This window comes from Oncorhynchus keta, chromosome 17 (assembly GCF_023373465.1).
Source record: "Oncorhynchus keta strain PuntledgeMale-10-30-2019 chromosome 17, Oket_V2, whole genome shotgun sequence".
NCBI lineage: Eukaryota > Metazoa > Chordata > Actinopteri > Salmoniformes > Salmonidae > Oncorhynchus > Oncorhynchus keta.
This window is the reverse complement of record NC_068437.1, coordinates 36,297,503-36,316,426: the sequence shown is the minus strand read 5'-3', so window position 1 is coordinate 36,316,426 and position 18,924 is coordinate 36,297,503. Positions and strand designations below refer to the sequence as shown.

General features: G+C 40.2%; 1 protein-coding gene across 1 annotated transcript; it reads left to right on the top strand.

Moving 5' to 3' along the window:
- Nucleotides 1-1,656: 1,656 nt before the first annotated feature.
- Nucleotides 1,657-11,833, top strand: sycp3 (synaptonemal complex protein 3). Its single transcript, XM_035789698.2, has 8 exons — nucleotides 1,657-2,337; nucleotides 2,468-2,540; nucleotides 2,656-2,690; nucleotides 2,844-2,961; nucleotides 3,695-3,794; nucleotides 3,886-3,984; nucleotides 4,411-4,515; nucleotides 11,402-11,833. The coding sequence occupies exons 1-8, from the start codon at nucleotides 2,205-2,207 to the stop codon at nucleotides 11,453-11,455; spliced, it is 717 nt and encodes a 238-aa protein (XP_035645591.1). The 5' UTR covers nucleotides 1,657-2,204; the 3' UTR covers nucleotides 11,456-11,833.
- The last annotated feature ends 7,091 nt before the right edge of the window (nucleotides 11,834-18,924 follow it).

Sequence of the window (18,924 nt, the reverse complement as noted above, 5' to 3'; positions counted from 1 at the left end):
ATACAGCACAGTACAACCACTACACAACAACAGCTAAATATACCAGAAAGATATTGCAAAGCTATTTTTGTTTTACATAATATACAGATGCACTTCTATTCTTTTTAAAATTTTATTTAACCTTTATTTAACCAGGTAGGCAAGTTGAGAACAAGTTCTCATTTACAATTGCGACCTGGCCAAGATAAAGCAAAGCAGTTCGACACATACAACGACACAGAGTTACACATGGAGTAAAACAAACATACAGTCAATAATACAGTACAAACAAGTCTATATACGATGTGAGCAAATGAGGTGAGATAAGGGAGGTAAAGGCAAAAAAAAGAAAAAGGCCATGGTGGCAAAGTAAATACAATATAGCAAGTAAATGGCCAAGATGTTCAAATGTTCATAAATGACCAGCATGGTCAAATAATAATAATCACAGTAGTTGTCGAGGGTGCAACAGGTCAGCACCTCAGGAGTAAATGTCATAGCCGATCATTTGAGAGTATCTCTACCGCTCCTGCTGTCTCTAGGGAGTTGAAAACAGCAGGTCTGGGACAGGTAGCACATCCGCAAACAGGTCAGGGTTCCATAGCCGCAGGCAGAACAGTTGAAACTGCAGTAGCAGCATGGCCAGGTGGACTGGGGACAGCAAGGAGTCATCATGCCAGGTAGTCCTGAGGCATGGTCCTAGGGCTCAGGTCCTCCGAGAGAGAGAAAGAGAGAATTAGAGAGAGCATACTTAAATTCACACAGGACACAGGATAAGACAGGAGAAATACTCCAGATATAACAGACTGACCCTAGACCCCCCTGACACATAAACTACTGCAGCATAAATACTGGAGGCTGAGACAGGAGGGGTCAGGAGACACTGTGGCCCCATCTGATGATACCCCCAGACAGGGCCAAACAGGCAGGATATAACCACACCCACTTTGCCAAAGCACAGCCCCCACACCACTAGAGGGATATCTTCAACCACCAACTTACCATCCTGAGACAAGTCCGAGTATAGCCGAGTATAGATCAACCACACGGTGGCGCTATAACGGGCCCATGTTTATATCTCAATGATGAAATTTGGCAAAAATGCTCAAGGAAATTAGTCTACCTACCCTGCAAAGTATAGGTTTTGTTTGGCCACATAGTGGCGTTATTAGACAGGACAAATCATTTACACAAGCTCATTGGCTCATACCGGCCATATCTTTTCAAGAGTCTTGGAAAATATTGTGTTTGAAGGTGTGTATGCTGTATGCCAAATTTGGTGCAGATTCTGTAGATAAATACGTTTTAAAGTAATCAATATCCTTAAACGGGCCACAATACATCAAAATAATATTATCTTGCATGATCAGTTTGATTTTGAGTTCTGATATTTGAAGGAAAAAAGAAACCGCACACTGCTCTTGATAGTGACACTGAACTTTAATAAGCTTACGTATCGGCCTCATGGCCTTCGTCAGGACTTTTGACGAAGGCCGTGAGGCCAAAACGTAAGCTTATTAAAGTTTATTGTTACTATCAAGAGCAGTGTGTGGTTTCCTTTTTCCTTAATCTTGTTCAACTGTTACCATGCACCTGCAAAAAAGATTGCTCAGATGTGCGAGTGCCTTTTGAATTTGGAGTTCTGATATTTGGCAAGCCTGGTAAACAATACTGATGTAACTTGTTATAGGGAAATGTGTCAAATTTTTCCTGGTGGCTGCACAATGGGCCCATATCTGAACCCTGGCATTGCTGCTTGCAGCTACTGTATATTTGATCCCTGTACTCTTCTAGCTTGCCTAGATACGACTACAAGATCTGGATTTGAGTGTCTTTGATGTCTGGTTTAGGTCGTCCTGCCTCTTAAGATTTCATAGCAAGCTCGTGCTATCATGGCGCGAAATCCTGGAGAACCAATTATATTTTCCTTGGCGGGAACATACCAGCAGGAACGTCAAATACAGTTTACTTTAGAGACTCTGTGGAAACGCTACAGCAGCAACAACCTAACCATAAGGTAGACTGACCGACGACTGTATAAATATATACAGTATTAGCAACTAATAAACATTTGACTTATGTCGAAATTACAGTAGGTTATAGCGGTAGCAGTGACGAGTATTCGTCCTCACTTAATTTAAACGTTGACGTAAATAAACAGTAGTTAGTTAGTCTAGTGTGTTCCTTAGATTTTTGGCTAGAATAACACACGTCCGGTACTGTTAATGGCCTCCACTGGGAGAAAACAGTCAAAGAAAACGAAGCATGCAGAAGACTCAACTGACATAAAATCGTTTGATTTCGCTCTTGAGGACGAAAAGACAGGACTGAGTTGTTCAGAGGATGACATCCGAGAAGGTATCTAGCTAACTAACTAACGTTAGCTATGCAAAGGCAATTGGTTTTCTTACCCCATTTGGGCAGGCTAAAAGTTAGCTATTTACCATATGTGGTATCTTGTCACCTTCATCTCTGCCAATGTCCATAGATGAAACTCCTGTTGTTGACAAGATGGCCAAGAAAAGGTCATTTGAGGAGGATGATCTTAAAGTTGGAGTGGGGTAAGTTATAATGTTAGCAAACATAAACTAAGCTTCCTACCAACAACGGCCTCTTACAATCGTCTAATTGCGCCTTCATCCTTGTAATTGTTTCTTGAATCTTGGCATTCCCTAGGAACGAGGTACAAACCATGTTGGAGAGATTTGGAGGCAAGTTTATCACAATGTGATTTATTTTAGCTAGACAATAGCTATATATTGAATACTCTAAAACAACTGTTGGTTAAGGTTGTCGTAACCAAAGGTAGGCTTATGCTATGTTCTTTAATACATGTTTGTCTCAAATGAGTATTTGTTTCATAGCTGATATAAGCAAAGCCATGCAAGCCAAGAGGAAACGTTTAGAGACCTTCACCAAGAGCTCACTAAAAGGCAGCAATCAGAAACTGGAGCAGCTGTGGAATACCCAGTATGCACAAAGGTAACAACACCTGCTGAGACCAGAGATTGTGTGAGGCATGTCAGCCCTCCTTCACCTCAGCAACACCTCCTGGCATTGAATATAGGCAGTGATTGGGAGTCCCATAGGGCGGCGCACAATTGGCCCAGCGTCATCCGGGTTTGGCCGGTGTAGGCCATTATTGTAAATAAGAATTTGTTCTTAACTGACTTGCCTAGTTAAATAAAAATATATATAAAATGTACACACAGATGGCACCCAGTTTGTCATATACATTACGTGAAAAAAATCCTCAGAAAATATTGTATGCATTCTTTGTTTAGCTAGGTGTTTTCTTTATTCAGATGGAGCTGAAGAATACAAAGGTACCAATCAGAAGTATACTTCTACCTGAAAGCTTTGCTTTGTTCTCGTTAAAATCTCCATGAACACTGCCAGTTGAATTTTTGTATCGTAGCTTGCTCTTTGTGTCAATGTTTTTGGATCATCTTTGAAACAATATGCATGCTCTCAAATCAAGCACCCAGACTCCAGCAACAACAACAAAACTAAGAATATAATTATGTTTGGGCGCATTGTCAATGACTACACATGGCAGGTAACATTTGATATCACTGTAGCCAAAATCCTATCCCAGACACCATTTTATTGCCATTAGTTTACACATTTATTAGCCTACATCTGATGTTTGCTTTGCACTTTGTTATTTGTCTTGGGTAACGGTGAAAACTTTGTCTACTGGGTGTTTTTGCAGGCAGAAGCTGACTCAGGAGTACTCACAGCAGGTGTCATCTGTGCTGCAGCAATGGGAGATTGATGCACAGAAATCTGAGGATCAGGAGGAAAAATTGAATGTCAGTGCTTTTCTGTATACTGATAATGCAACTTTTTCGGGACTCAAATACAGTATACAGCTGAAATGTAACATGATCTTTTCCTCTGTAGAACTTGTTTCGCCAGCAACAAAAACTGTTCCAGCAGGCTAGAGTGGTGCAAAGCCAGAAACTGAAAACCATCAAAGAGTTATACGAGCAGTTCATTAAGGCGAGTCCCAGATGACAGTTTCCTCATACAATGTTAGGCAGATGCAAATGCTCCCAAAGACACTGATCCATAGCTGGAATTCCATCATTACATATGTGGAATTTTACACAAGTGTTTTTGATTTGCACATCAGTATGGTACTTAATTTATAAATTGGCTGTTCTGTGGCATCCGCTAGATGACTTCTCCGCTAGGTTTGTTTTCTGTATTTACGGGTCATGCGACACATGCTACGGGAGTACCAATTTCAAAATTACACGTCAACTCGCTGCTGTTCTCCAACACACTATTGTACAAATCAAAACACTTGTCAAATTGAAGTGCAAAAAAAACACTATTTGGAATGATTCAATTTCAACCCAGATCTTTCTATTAAGTTAATCAAAATAATTTAAACTCTTGGGTTTGTCATAATGTCTTTTTAAGAACATGGAGGAGATGGAGAAGAGTCATGAGACCTTCTTGCAGGGGGCACAGGTGGAGCTGAAGAAGGAGATGGCAGTGTTGCAGAAGAAAGTTATGATGGACACTGTGAGTTACGCAATGTCAATCGCTTCGACAGTTTAATAAAAAATGTACACATGACAAAGTGATGTTAAGTTCAGCTAATTGGCTTGGCTCAAAGCTAGCAAACGGTCAAAAATAACTTATTTTCACGTCATGTAGCCTTCATGTCTGAGGGTTAATTCAAGTAAATTGAAACTGCTTATTAATTTATGATGGAAGTTATGTTGCGTCCAAGTCCTACTCATTTCTGGCTACCACTGAGTTATGGCAAGAAGAATGTCGCCGAAGGACATGGCTGCCATTTTACGATCCCGTAACCAATTGTGCTATTGTGCATGTTTTTTTCGCGTTATTTGTAACTTGTTTTGTACAATAAGGATTTACTTCAGACGCCCGACAAGGTATCGAGGACGAAGGTCTGAGGATGAAGGTCTGGGTGCCTTGTAAGGATCCGTCGCTGAGAGGGTACCGTTTCCATCGGTCCTATTAGCCAACGTACAATCAATCAATAATAAAATAGACGAACTACGATCATGTATATCCTACCAATGGGACATTAAAAACTGTATTATCTTATATTTCACCGAATCGTGGCTGAACGACATGAATAACATACAGCTGGCTGGTTTTAAGATTTTTCGGCAGGATAGAACAGCGGCCTCTGGTAAGACATGGGGTGGCGGTCTATGTATATTTGCACAAAGTTAGGTAGGGGAAGGGGGTATATTTGACCTCCATCATCTAGGAAGTGACAATGGTTAATCAAATTTCCCCATTTATGCCCATTGTTTTTGCTCAGTTTTGCAGGCCTTCTTATACAGCTGCAACTGTATATGCATTCGTAAATCATGACCTTTCTTGAGTTGGGCCCTGGGATGGTCCAACTGTTGAGAATCTGATTATATGGTTGTCGTGTGGGAAAGGGGTTGAGTGTGTATCCCACAACTGTTACGAGGGAGTAAAAGATGTTAGGGACAATATAGGATGATTCACAATAATTGTTTGCTAATATAATAGCTTGCCATAATGTAATTTTGGTAATGGTGAGACTGGTGAGAAGTAAAAATCCTTTGCATAAATTGCCTACATTACTACAAATATTAATAGCTAATTATGGAAAATAAGAAACAGGATTTAATTTAATTTTAATGGCTAGATATATATAATACAAATACAGTTGAAGTCGGAGGTTTACATACACCTTAGCCATATACATTTAAACTCAGTTTTTCACAATTCCTGACATTTAATCCTTGTAAAAAATTCCCTGTCTTAGGTCAGTTATGATCACCACTTTATTTTAAGAATGTGAAATGTCAGAATAATAGTAGAGAATGATTTATTTCAGCTTTTATTTCTTTCATCACATTCCCAGTGGGTCAGAACTTTACATGCACTCAATTAGTATTTGGTAGCATTGCCTTTAAATAGTTTCACTTGGGTCAGACGTTTCGGATAACCTTCCACAAGCTTCTCACAATAAGTTGGGTGAATTTTGACCCATTCCTCCTGACAGAGCTGGTGTAATTGAGTCAGGTTTGTATGCCTCATTGCTTGCACACGCAGTTCTGCCCACAAGTTTTCTATAGGATTGAGGTCAGGGCTTTGTGATGGCCACTCCAATACCTTGACTTTGTTGTCCTTAAGCCATTTTGCAACAACTTTGGAAGTATGCTTGGCGTCATTGTCCATTTGGAAGACCTATTTGCGACCAAGCTTTAACTTCCTGACTTGCTTCAATATCCACACAATTGTCCTCCCTCATGATGCCACCTATTTTGTGAAGTGCACCAGTCCTTCATGCAGCAAAGCATCCCCACAACATGATGCTGCCACCCCTGTTCTTCACAGTTTGGATGGTGTTCTTCGCCTTGCAAGCCTCCCCTTTTTCCTCCAAACATAACGATGGTCATTATGGCCAAACGGTTCTATTTTTGTTTCATCAGACCAGAGGACATTTCTTTAAAAAATTCGATCTTTGTCCCCATGTGCAGTTGCAAACTGTAGTCTGGCTTTTTTTACAGCGGTTTTGGAGCAGTGGCTTCTTCCTTGCTGAGCAGCCTTTCAGGTTATGTCAATATAGGACTCGTTTTACTTTGGATATAGATACTTTTGTATCTGTTTCCTCCAGCATCTTCACAAGGTCCTTTGCTGTTGTTCTGGGATTGAATTGCAGTTTTCGCAACAAAGTACATTCATATCTAGGAGACAGAACGCGTCTCCTTCCTGAGCGGTATGACGGCTGCGTGGTGCCATGGTGTTTATACTTGCGTACTATTGTTTGTACAGATGAACGTGGTACCTTCAGGCGTTTGGAAATTGCTCCCAAGGATGAACCAGGCTTGTGGAGGTCTACAATCTGAGGTCTTGGCTGATCTTCTTTGATTTTTCCATGATGTCAAGCAAAGAGGCACTGGGTTTGAAGGTAGGCCTTGAAATACATGCACAGGTACACCTCCAATTGACTCAAATGATGTCAATTAGCCTATCAGAAGCTTCTAAGCCATGACATCATTTTCTGGAATTTTCCAAGTTTAAAGGCACAGACAACTTAGTGTATGTAACCTTCTTACCCACTGGAATTGTGATACAGTGAATTATAAGTGAAATAATTTGTCTGTAAACAATTGTTGGAAAAATTACTTGTCATGCACAAAGTAGATGTCCTAACCGACTTGCCAAAACTATAGTTTGTTAACAAGACATTTGTGGAATGGTTGAAAAACAAGTTTTAATGACTCCAACCTAAGTGTATGTAAACTTCCGACTTCAAATAAATATATATATATATATATTTTAATGGCTATATATAAGACAAATCGAGGTGAGGGTGATGGAAATGTATTTGGCGGTTGATCTGCTTCTGTTCTGTGGGTGGCACCCTCATCATGGCAAAGACACAGAGAAATGCATATGATGCAGCTTTCAAGTTGAAGGCGATAAATCTGGCTGTTGGAAAAGGAAATAGAGCTGCTGCATGGGAGCTTGGCCTTAATAAGACGTTGGAAACAGCAGCGTGAGGAACTGACTCATTGCAGAAGGACAACAAAAGCTTTCAGAGGGAAGAAAAGCAGATGGCCCAAAGTATTTGCAGCCACTCGACATCAGTGTAAATCGTGCATTTAAGGTGGCGCTCCTTGTTCAGTGGGAGGCTTGGATGACAAGGGGGGAGAAATCCTTCACTAAAACGGGCCGCAGGCGAAGAGCATCTTATGGTCAAGTCTGCCAGTAGGTCCTGACAGCGTGAAGCTTTGTCAAAAAATCCACTATCATCAACGGGTTTCGAAAGGCTGGACTGCTGCGTGTTGAAGGGGCAGCATGAGCTCAGCGGGGTATTTGCCTCCGGATGAAAGTGACGAGAGCGACAATGAAAACAATCCAACATCGGATGAAGCAATTCTGAGGCTATTCAACTCTGACACCGAAGGAGATGACTTCAGTGGTTTCAGTGCACAGGAGGAGGAAGATAGTGACCAATGACTTTCTTGGTAGGCTACCGTTTAAATTTTTGTTACAAGCCGTGTTTCGTTTAAAGGCTGTGTAGTTCATTTGTTTCAATGTACCGGTAGGCACCTGCGGCTTATAGACATGTGCGGCTTATTTATGTACAAGATACATATTTTTTTTATAATTCAGTGGGTGCGGTTTATATTCAGGTGTGCTTAATAGTCCAGCAATTACGGTAATAAGAAAAGACGATCAGTATTTACCTGGCTAAAAGAGAATGAGTGTAATATATTGTTTTTAGATGAAGTTTTGTGGAAAGAGGACTGGAGGGGGGAATATACACTGCTCAAAAAAATAAAGGGAACACTTAAACAACACAATGTAACTCTTAAGTCAATCACACTTCTGTGAAATCAAACTGTTCACTTAGGAAGCAACACTGATGGAAGCAACACTGATTGACAATACATTTCACATGCTATTGTGTAAATGGAATAGACAACAAGTGGAAATTATAGGCAATTAGCAAGACACTCCCAATAAAGGAGTGGTTCAGCAGGTGGGGACCACAGACCACTTCTCAGTTCCTATGCTTCCTGGCTGATGTTTTGGTCACTTTTGAATGCTGGCGGTGCTTTCACTCTAGTGGTAGCATGAGACAGAGTCTACAACACACACAAGTGCCTCAGGTAGTGCAGCTCATCCAGGATGAAACATCAATGCGAGCTGTGGCAAGAAGGTTTGCTGTGTCTGTCAGCGTAGTGTCCAGAGCATGGAGGCGCTGCCAGGAGACAGGCCAGTACATCAGGAGACGTGGAGGAGGCCGTAGGAGGGCAACAACCCAGCAGCAGGACCGCTACCTCCGCCTTTGTGCAAGGAGGAGCAGGAGGAGCACTGCCAGAGCCCTGCAAAATGACCTCCAGCAGGCCACAAATGTGCATGTGTCTGCTCAAACAGTCAGAAACAGACTCTATGAGGGCCCGACGTCCACAGGTGGGAGTTGTGCTTACAGCCCAACACCGTGCAGGACGTTTTTCATTTGCCAGAGAACAGCAAGATTGGCAAATTCGCCACTGGCGCCCTGTGCTCTTCACAGATGAAAGCAGGTTCACACTGAGCACATGTGACAGTCTGGAGATGCCGTGGAGAACATTCTGCTGCCTGAAACATCCTCCAGCATGACCGGTTTGGCGGTGTGTCAGTCATGGTGTGGGGTGGCATTTCTTTGGGGGCCGCACAGCCCTCCATATGCTCGCCAGAGGTAGCCTGACTGCCATTAGGTACTGAGATGAGATCCTCAGACCCCTTGTGAGACCATATGCTGGTGCGGTTGGCCCTGGGTTCCTCCTAATGCAAGACAATGCTAGACTTCATGTGGCTGGAGTGTGTCAGCAGTTCCTGCAAGAGGAAGGCATTGATGCTATGGACTGGCCCGCCCGTTCCCCAGACCTGAATCCAATTGAGCACATCTGGGACCGCATGTCTCGCTCCATCCACCAACGCCACGTTGCACCACAGACTGTCCAGGAGTTGGCGGATGCTTTAGTCCAGGTCTGGGACGAGATCCCTCAGGAGACCATCCGCCACCTCATCAGGAGCATGCCCAGGCGTTGTAGGGAGGTCATACAGGCATGTGGAGGCCACACACACTACTGAGCCTCATTTTGACCTGTTTTAAGCACATTACATCAAAGTTGGATCAGCCTGTAGTGTGGTTTTCCACTTTCATTTTGAGTGTGACTCCAAATCCAGACCTCCATTGGTTGATAAATTTGATTTCCATTGATCATTTTTGTGTGATTTTTGTTGTCAGTACATTCAACTATGTAAAGAAAAAAGTATATAATAAGAATATTTCATTCATTCAGATCTAATGTGTTATTTTAGTGTTCCCTTAATTTTTTTGAGCAGTGTATTTCTCCCATGGGAAAATAAATTCAAGAAGGGGTGATTATATTAATTTACAGTCATTTTGATCCAAATGTGCAAATTGTCCAAACAGATCATCAAGGTAGATGGATTATTTTAAATATGTTATTGGACAATAAACAGATATGGCTTATTAACCTATACAGTCCAAATAATGATGATCCAAGCTTCTTTGAAAATATATATAAGAATTTTTCAACTCTACAAGCCACACTAGACTCTATTATTATGGTGGGGGATAAGGTTTTACTGGTGTTTTGCGGTTACTATTCAATGAAGCTGCCAGTTGAGGACTTGAGGCGTCTGTTTCTCAAACTAAACACTCTAATGTACTTGTCCTTTTGCTCAGTTGTGCACCAGGGCCTCCCACTCCTCTTTCTATTCTGGTTAGGGCCAGTTTGCGCTTTTCTGTGAAGGGAGTAGTACACAACGTTGTACGAGATCTTCAGTTTCTTTGCAATTTCTCCCATGGAATAGGCTTCATTTCTCAGAACAAGAATAGACTGACGAGTTTCAGGAGAAAGTTATAACAGTAACATACCAATAAAACTTGTTTTTTTTTGAAGACGAGCCTGCTGGCCTTACTGAGTTGATAGGAACATTAGACCGAGCTATTTAGGAGGGATATCCACACCTAGCAGTAAAAACAGATGTGATGTGCCGAGGGGGGGAGTAGTTCAAAGTATGGGTACAGGGGGTGGCTTTGGTCTAAAATGATTTTGTGAGCCTTGTGGAGAGCCCTGACCTTAAAGATCTCATCCAGGCCTGTCTGTTTGACTCCTAGTACCTTGCTTGCTGTGGTGATAATCCGTCTAAAGCATATTTCTATGCCTGACAGTGGGCATTGCCAAACCAACAAACAATTAAAATACTCTCAATTAAAGATTTGTAAAACAGTCAGTATAGTACAGTCTACATTAAAAGATCCCAGCTTTTTGAGAAAGTACAGTCTGTTGGCTCTTCTTGTAGATCAGGTCTGTACATTTACTCCATTGAAGCTTATTGTCCAAGAGGACACCCAGGTATGTGTATTCCTCTACAATCTCTAAATTCTGACCTCTGATAGATGTTGCAGAGGTAGGTGGTGAACACTTCCTGAAGTCTATGCACATCTCTTTGGTCTTATTGGTATTGAGGACCAAGTGTGATTCCTCACACCACTCTACAAAGTCATCTAGGAACGGGCCATGATGTTCCTCGTCATCATGCAACAGGCTGATCAAGGAAGTGTCATCAGCGAACTTATTAAGGTGTCTGTCAGAATGGGAACTAGTACAACTATTAGTGTACAAGATGTACAGGAGTGGGGACAAAACACATCCCTGAGGAGAGCCTGTGTTGGTATTGTGTATGTCTGACACGTGGGGACCTATTTTGACTCGCTGTGAGCGTTGGCTCAGGAAGTCCAACAGCCACAAAAAGTATTTGGCGCATGTGACAAATACAATTTTATTCAATTTTTTTATTTTTTTAAATCTGGACTGATTTCCCATTGGTTACTTGAGTGTTATAACCTATCTCTCTCTGTCCACAGCAACAGCAAGAGATGGCCACTGTCCGCAAGTCTCTTCAGTCTATGCTGTTCTAGAGGAAGTTTAAGCTGATGTTACCATGTCAATAGCCTCTACAGTCAAACCGCTAAGGGTTTTTACAATTTGAGAGTTCACGACAATTAGACACTGGAAATGAAAGACAGATAAGGTTTTGAAGGTCTGAATTCTATGTGTATATTTGCATGCTGTATTTATTCATTAACATGTTGCTTATTCTTATATTTATTTGCCAGGTGATCTGCTATTGTGTACCTGTATGTTTATCTTCTGTTTGTTTCATAAAACAATTTGCTGTTAACAATACAATTTTGTTTTTATTAAGGCCATTATAAGTAGCAGTTATTTTTTATAATGGACTGAAGTATTTTCTGATTTGTCAAGGCAGACAACAATAACAACACTTTGATCCACTCCTCTGTGTGTTTTTACATTTTTGCCTCTTGTTTTTTTCTCCAAACGTTGATGTATTCTTTTTTTATATTTACACAATGTTGGGGCTGTACAGTATGTTGGTTGTAATATAGTAGACTATCAAATCACCAGTACATTCCTGCAAATAGGTTGCAATAATGTACCAATAACTGTGCTGGGCATGTAAACAAACCCACAAGGAAGAAGACACTTCACTTATTGGATAGGTTTGCAGGGACTGTTATTGGGCAAAAATGGGTAAGATTTGTTGCTACCTTTTTTAGTGTGTCATACTTTTGTTACGTTTCTCATGAAATCAATGTTTAGCCACTGATTAGTTTTCATCAGCCAATGTTTGCTCTGTGTTAGCATTTAAAGAGCTATGCAGGATAATGTAAATGTACAATTTCCTATAAATACAGTTTAAATTATTTGGGTGTTTTTTGAGGTAAACCAGATGAATGTTTGCTATCTAGGGAATGTGTAAGACTGTTGCTGTATACTAGCTACTTCAATGATCTCTTCTGTCTCCTCGTATTGCATTGTTATTCAGGAAAATAACTTGCTGACCCGTGAAAGTGAATGCATACCAGACGATGCTATTATAGCTAGGCCTTTAGTAATATGCATTGACCAGACCTGACATTTGTATTTTGTCCTTTGAAGTTATGTCTGTATAGTTTGATCAATGTAATGAGTAAAGTATGACTACTATACTTTTATCTATCTCTCCTGCCTTGTTAAGTCAAGATGGGTTCTTCTCCAATCTCTTTTCTGGCTTGTTTTGCACCAGGAAAATTAGGATACTGATCCTGTGGTTGGATGGAGCTGGGAAAAAAACGACAATTCTTTACAGACTTCTGGTTGGGGAGGTCGTCACCACTATAACCAGTGAGTGAAAATATTCAACTTATTCTCAGTGCTGAGTAACATACTCAAACTGATGCTCGTAACTTTGCATGCCAATACAATGGTATGTCTTGCAATATATATATTTGTCGCTGAAATGGCTCAAGCTACTGGTCTGCCCCCCCCAGCCATTGGCTTCAACATGGAAACAGTAACATACAAGGTTCTGACATTCCAGGTGTGGGATCTTGGAGGGCAGACCAGTATTAGGTTGTAATATATTCCTGACTTCAATTTATTTATTGTAGCATACGTCTCACACAACTGAAGATTGCAACTGTCAGCGGTCAGTTTGTCAAGAGTTAACCAACAATTGTATTGGTTACACGGTTTCTTCTTGCATCTCTCTGTTTCAGGCGTTAGTGGCACTGCTACTACTCCAAAACCGATGCTGTTATCTACGTAGTGGACAGCAGTGACCAGGGCGTGAGATGGGAATTTCCAAGTCTGAACTGGTGGCTATGCTTGAGATATCCCAATCTAATCATCCCCAGCTTACAATTGGCTCATTCATCCCCCCTCCTCTTCCCTGTAACTATTCCCTATGTTGTTGCTTTAAATGAGAATGTGTTCTCAGTCAACTTACCTGGTAAAATAACAAAAGGAATTTGGCTTTAGGAGCTTGTATATGCTTACTGGTACCATGGCTCACACTTATCTTCTTATCCATTAGTCAAATTAATCAGGCTATAATACACAATGAATTGGTATATACAGTCTGAAATGAATGACTGCAAAATAGTGTAAATGTTACTTACAAGCTAGAATGTTGAATAAAATTATATTCAAACTTACTCTGCCGGATGTCTGTGCGGTTTGACCTTAAGCCGCTTGAAATCTGCTTAATTGCAAAGAAACTCAGCAAAAAAATAAACATCCTCTCACTGTCAACTGTGTTTATTTTCAGCAAACTTAACATGTAAATATTTGTATGAACATTACAAGATTCAACAAATGAGACATAAACTAAACAAGTTCCACAGACATGTGACCAACAGAAATGGAATAAGGTGTCCCTGAACAAAGGGGTGGTCAAAAGTAACAGTATCTGATGTGGCCACCAGCTACATTAAGTACTGCAGTGCATCTCCTCATGGACTGCACCGGATTTGCCAGTTCTTGCTGTGAGATGTTACCCCACTCTTCCACCAAGGCACCTGCAAGTTCCCGGAAATTTCTGGGGGGAATGGCCCTAGCCCTCACCCTCGGATCCAACAGGTCCCAGACGTGCTCAATGGGATTGAGATCCGGGCTCTTCGCTGGCCATGGCAGAACACTGACATTCCTGTCTTGCAGGAAATCACGCACAGAAGGAGCAGTATGGCTGGTGGCATTGTCATGCTGGAGGGTCATGCCAGGTTGAGCCTGCAGGAAGGGTACCACATTAGGCGGATGTCTTCCCTGTAACGCACAGCGTTGAGATTGCCTGAAATGACAACAAGCTCAGTCCGATGATGCTGTGACAGCCTCGCCCCAGAATATGACGGACCCTCCACCTCCAAATCGATCCCACTCCAGAGTACAGGCCTCTGTGTATTGCTCATTCCTTCAACGATAAACGCAAATCCGACCATCACCCCTGGTGAGACAAAACCGTGACTCGTTAGTGAAGAGCACTTTTTGCCTGTCCCGTCTGGTCCAGTGATGGTAGGTTTGTGCCCATAGGCGACGTTGTTGCCGGTGATGTCTGGTTAGGACCTACCTTACAACAGGCCTACAAGCCCTCAGTCCAGCCTCTCAGCTTATTGCGGACCGTCTGAGCACTGATGGAGGGATTGTGCATTCCTGGTTTAACTTGGGCAGTTGTTGCCATCCTTTACCTGTCCTGCAGGTGTGATGTTCGGATGTAGCGATCCTGTGCAGGTGTTGTTACACGTGGTCTGCCACTGTGAGGACGATCAGCTGTCCGTCCTGTAGTGCTGTCTGAGGCACCTCACAGTACGGACATTGCAATTCATTGCCCTGGCCCCATCTACAGTCCTCATGCCTCCTTGCAGCATGCCTAAGGCTCGTTCACGCAGATGAGCAGGGACCCTGGGCATCTTTCTTTTGTTGTTTTTCAGAGTCAGTAGAAAGGCCTCTTTAGTGTCCTAACTGTGGCCTACTATCTGTAAGCTGTTTGTGTCTTATTGACCGTTCCACAGATGCATGTTCATTAATTGTTTATGGTTCATTGAACAAGCATGGGCAACAGTGTTTAAAACCTTTACAATGAAGATCTGTGATGTTATTTGGATTTTTACTTATCTTTGAAAGACAGGGTCCTGAAAAAGGGATGTTCCTTTTTTTGCAGAGTTTATATATTTTTTTAGGTATAGAGTTTTGGATATGTGGTTGTCTGTCAATTTTGTTTAGAGTCTAAAGGGACTCATTTTTGGTCCTAAGAAGTTGGGTTAATTGATTCACACATTTTCACTCAAAGAACAAGCGAGTCAGATTCTCACCTTTTTCACTGAAAATGCAGACATCGTCAATAGCCACAAATTTGGACATTATAGAATTAAATAGTTATATCTTATGTAGAATTTTAAAGTGCACTTCCTTAAATTTGTTTGGTAAACAATATTTGTAAGGCCTGAACCAAGCTTTTTTCCAGTCATAAAACTAAACATGTTCCACAGACATGTTCCAGAAAATTTTTCCTCTAGGTGTAAGTTGGTTCTGTGAATGGAGAATTTGTCTTATATATTTATTACAAGATTTCTCAAGTAAGCCCACAACTTCCAAACTGAGTTTTGGATAAGCTTTGTGATCATTACTAAAGCTAAGATGAGTTTTCACTAGTGTAGGTAGACCACTGGGAATGGCTTTGATCACAGAAATAAACTGAATGAGTTCCCAATACCTTTCGATGTTATAAATTGTTCATATGTAAGAATATTACCCGTTGTCAAAAACATCAAGAACAAAGTCAATATTCCTCTCATGCCAGCTGGGGTAGAACAATGACGTATTCCTTCCAGTTTTGTCTGAACTGTTCCACAAAAGAGCTTTATTTGGGGAAAAATTGTGCAGGAAACATTTTCCAGGCCATTAATCTTTCAGGAATATAATTACACTTCAGTAAAAATTGAATACCTTGGAATGAAATACCATATTGAATCAGTATTGATCAAACATCTTTTCAACCAGTTGATCTTGAAAGTGTTATGTCAACAAAATCCAACACTTCCAGATCACCTTCAGCTCTTGTATTACATTTACATTTACATTTAAGTCATTTAGCAGACGCTCTTATCCAGAGCGACTTACAATTATTAGAGGACTGACTTTCGTTTGTGACACTTGTTTTTCCAGACGAAGTCAAGAAAGGTCTTGTTGATCTCTTTACAAGTAGAGGGATTTACAAATAAAGATAATGAGGGGTGCACAAAGCGAGACAGTCCCTCTGCCTTGGACAGAAGTACTCTCACAAGTATAGAAATATACCTTTGTAGGCAATTATGAAATATATTTTTTGTTTTCTTAATTTTAGGATAGATTCATGTCTGAGTAAGTGTTTCTTTGACAGATGTATTCCTAAATATGTAACAGTCCTTTTCAGGAATATTTTCTATTTCTTTATCATCAGAATCATAAAAACACAAGATTTCACATTTGGAAACATTCAGTTTAATCCTGATGCAATAGAGAATGCAGTGATAGCATTAAGGGCATGGACAACCTGGTCTGTCTCTTTTTTTAAAAAGTAGTATCATCAGCCAGTTGGGAAATTTTGATTTCTTTGTTAAAAATGGTTAAGCCATCCAGATTTGCATTATTCAGAATATCTAGAGATAGAAGTGCTACAACCAAATTGAATAAAAATGGCATCCCTGTTGTACACTTCTGTTGATATTGAATCTTTTGGATGTATTAAGGTTTAATAAAACAACTATTTTCATCTTTGTAAAACATGCAAATTACTTTGATAAAATTTTCCCTGAAGCCAAACAGTTTAAGTGACCTAATAGAAATTCATGTTCAATTGTGTCAAAGGCTTTACAGAAATCCAAAAATAAGACAACCGCATCCAAGTCAATTGCATCTGAACAATCTAGAAGGTTCAAGACTAAACAAATGTTAGAGTTTGTGTGACCCTTCATAAATCCTGTTTGAGTCTCATTTATAATGGTATCTATTCCTTTCTTTAATATTTTGTCATAAACCAGAGCAATCAATTTGTAATCAATATTTAATAAAGTAATTGGTCTCCAATTGTCAATGAGAGATGGGTCTTTGTCGGGCTTCAGAATCAATAAAATAAGGCCCTGTTTCATAGTGAAAACCATTTTCAATGCATTCTTCAAACATAAAAAATACTGCCTTCTAGTAACTCCCAAAACTGTCTATAGAATTCAACTGACAGGCCATCAGGGCCAGGTGATTTCCCTTTTTTCATTGACTTCAGAGCCTCTAATTTATTCAATTGACACAGGTGAATCGCAAACTGAGTGGAAATCATCCTCAATTACAGGGACATAATTCTGTAGATTTCACAACCATCTTCCTGACATTGTGAGTTGTCAAGGTTTTCATAAAAGGAATTGACAAATGTTGATATTGTAATGGGATATTTGAATAACAAATTCATTTTGAGTGCAGTTATAGATTTTCTTTTGTAGTTTCTCTTTTCAAGTGCAAAAAAGTAACTAGTGTTTCTTTCCCCCTCAATCCATTTTGCTCTTGATCTGACAAAGGCACCCTTTGCCAGAGCCATGTAAAGCTGTTCTAATTCTAGTTGTAAAGATTTAAATACAGACTCTTCTTGAGATTGATTATCTTTCTTTAGAAAATTGTCAAGCTTGCTCAACTCTTTTTCTCTAAGGTTATTTAAGTGCATCAGCTCTTTGGCACGTTTAATTGCTAAAACTCTTGAATTTATATTTGAAAAATTTCCATCTACTTCCATGACCCAAGTCTTTTCTTGCAAAAATATATTTGGTTAACAATGATGTTTCCAATGAGAATATGATCTTCAAGAAGCGTGTTGTTTAATTTCCAATATCCTCGAGAACCTTTTTGATTTTTTTAGTAGCTTGTAAATTCAGGGAAATCAAGTGATGATCAGAAAAGGGAGCCAACTGATGATCTACATCTATAAATTGTAACAAAATGTGACCCTTTGCATCTGGATTGAAATAATGCCAGGCATCATTAACAGAGAGATCCTTGCATAACGTAGTGATGATATTGCTATTTTGAAGGCTTTAACTCGTTCTCGGAGGAAAACGACCAACAGATTCATCAGGTGTTTCATTCAAATCCCCTGAAATAATTAGAAAAGCCTCTGAGTATTTGTAGCGTAAATCCTGTAATTTTGGTCTTATTTGGAGCATGTGAGTTATGTCCATATACATTACAAATGATCAAAATAGCATTGGGATTGTTTAACAGTTACAATGACCCATCTCCCATCCTGTGAAGATGTTGATTCTAGAATGTCACCTTTAAACTTGTGAAGTGTCAAAGCACCAGCAGAATGGTTTGATACATGACTGAAATAGGCCATGTCTCCCCATTGTGATTTCCAAAATTTCAAATCACAAGAACAAGTTTCCTGAAGGACAAAATCTGAGTTAACAAAATAAAAATAAGGCTTTCCTTTCGGTAAGATCTCAAACCCTTAGCATTCAGACTAATGATATTGAGTGAGTTGAAAACGAACTCCTGCATTTAAAAAAACAACTAGATAACAGAAGTAGTAATGTGAAAATAAAACCGTGAACCTTGAGGGTTACTCCGACGGAAAACTACGCTCAGCTGAGGTAGCTGTGGTTAACAGTATAACAAATCTCTTTTTCACTTTTTTTTGTTGGCAAGTGTTCATAAATTGTAGTTCGCACTGTACATTAACTCGTGGCAGTACATTAAATGCACTCCTGGCAGTACTCAAAGTTCCAGTATAGTTCATATCAACAAAGTTACCCAGTAATCATTCTTCCTTCGATAAACGCGTGTGGGCCCATTCTTTCTTTCTTTTTAAAAATGTATTTCACCTTTATTTAACCAGGTAGGCTAGTTGAGAACAAGTTCTCATTTGCAACTGCGACCTGGCCAAGATAAAGCATAGCAGTTTGACACATACAACTATACAGAGTTACACAAACACACGTAGTCACAAATACAAAAGAAAACAAAAATAGAAATATCTATGTACAGTGTGTGCAAATGTAGGGAGGTAGGAACTAAATAGGCCATAGAG

Excerpts from the sequence above, each read along its gene's own strand:
- sycp3 (XM_035789698.2), top strand. The coding sequence starts at position 2,205 with ATGGCCTCCACTGGGAGAAAACAGTCAAAGAAAACGAAGCATGCAGAA. Across the intron at positions 2,338-2,467 it reads AGAGGATGACATCCGAGAAG|ATGAAACTCCTGTTGTTGAC; the intron begins GTATCTAGCTAA and ends CAATGTCCATAG. Across the intron at positions 3,985-4,410 it reads TATACGAGCAGTTCATTAAG|AACATGGAGGAGATGGAGAA; the intron begins GCGAGTCCCAGA and ends TGTCTTTTTAAG.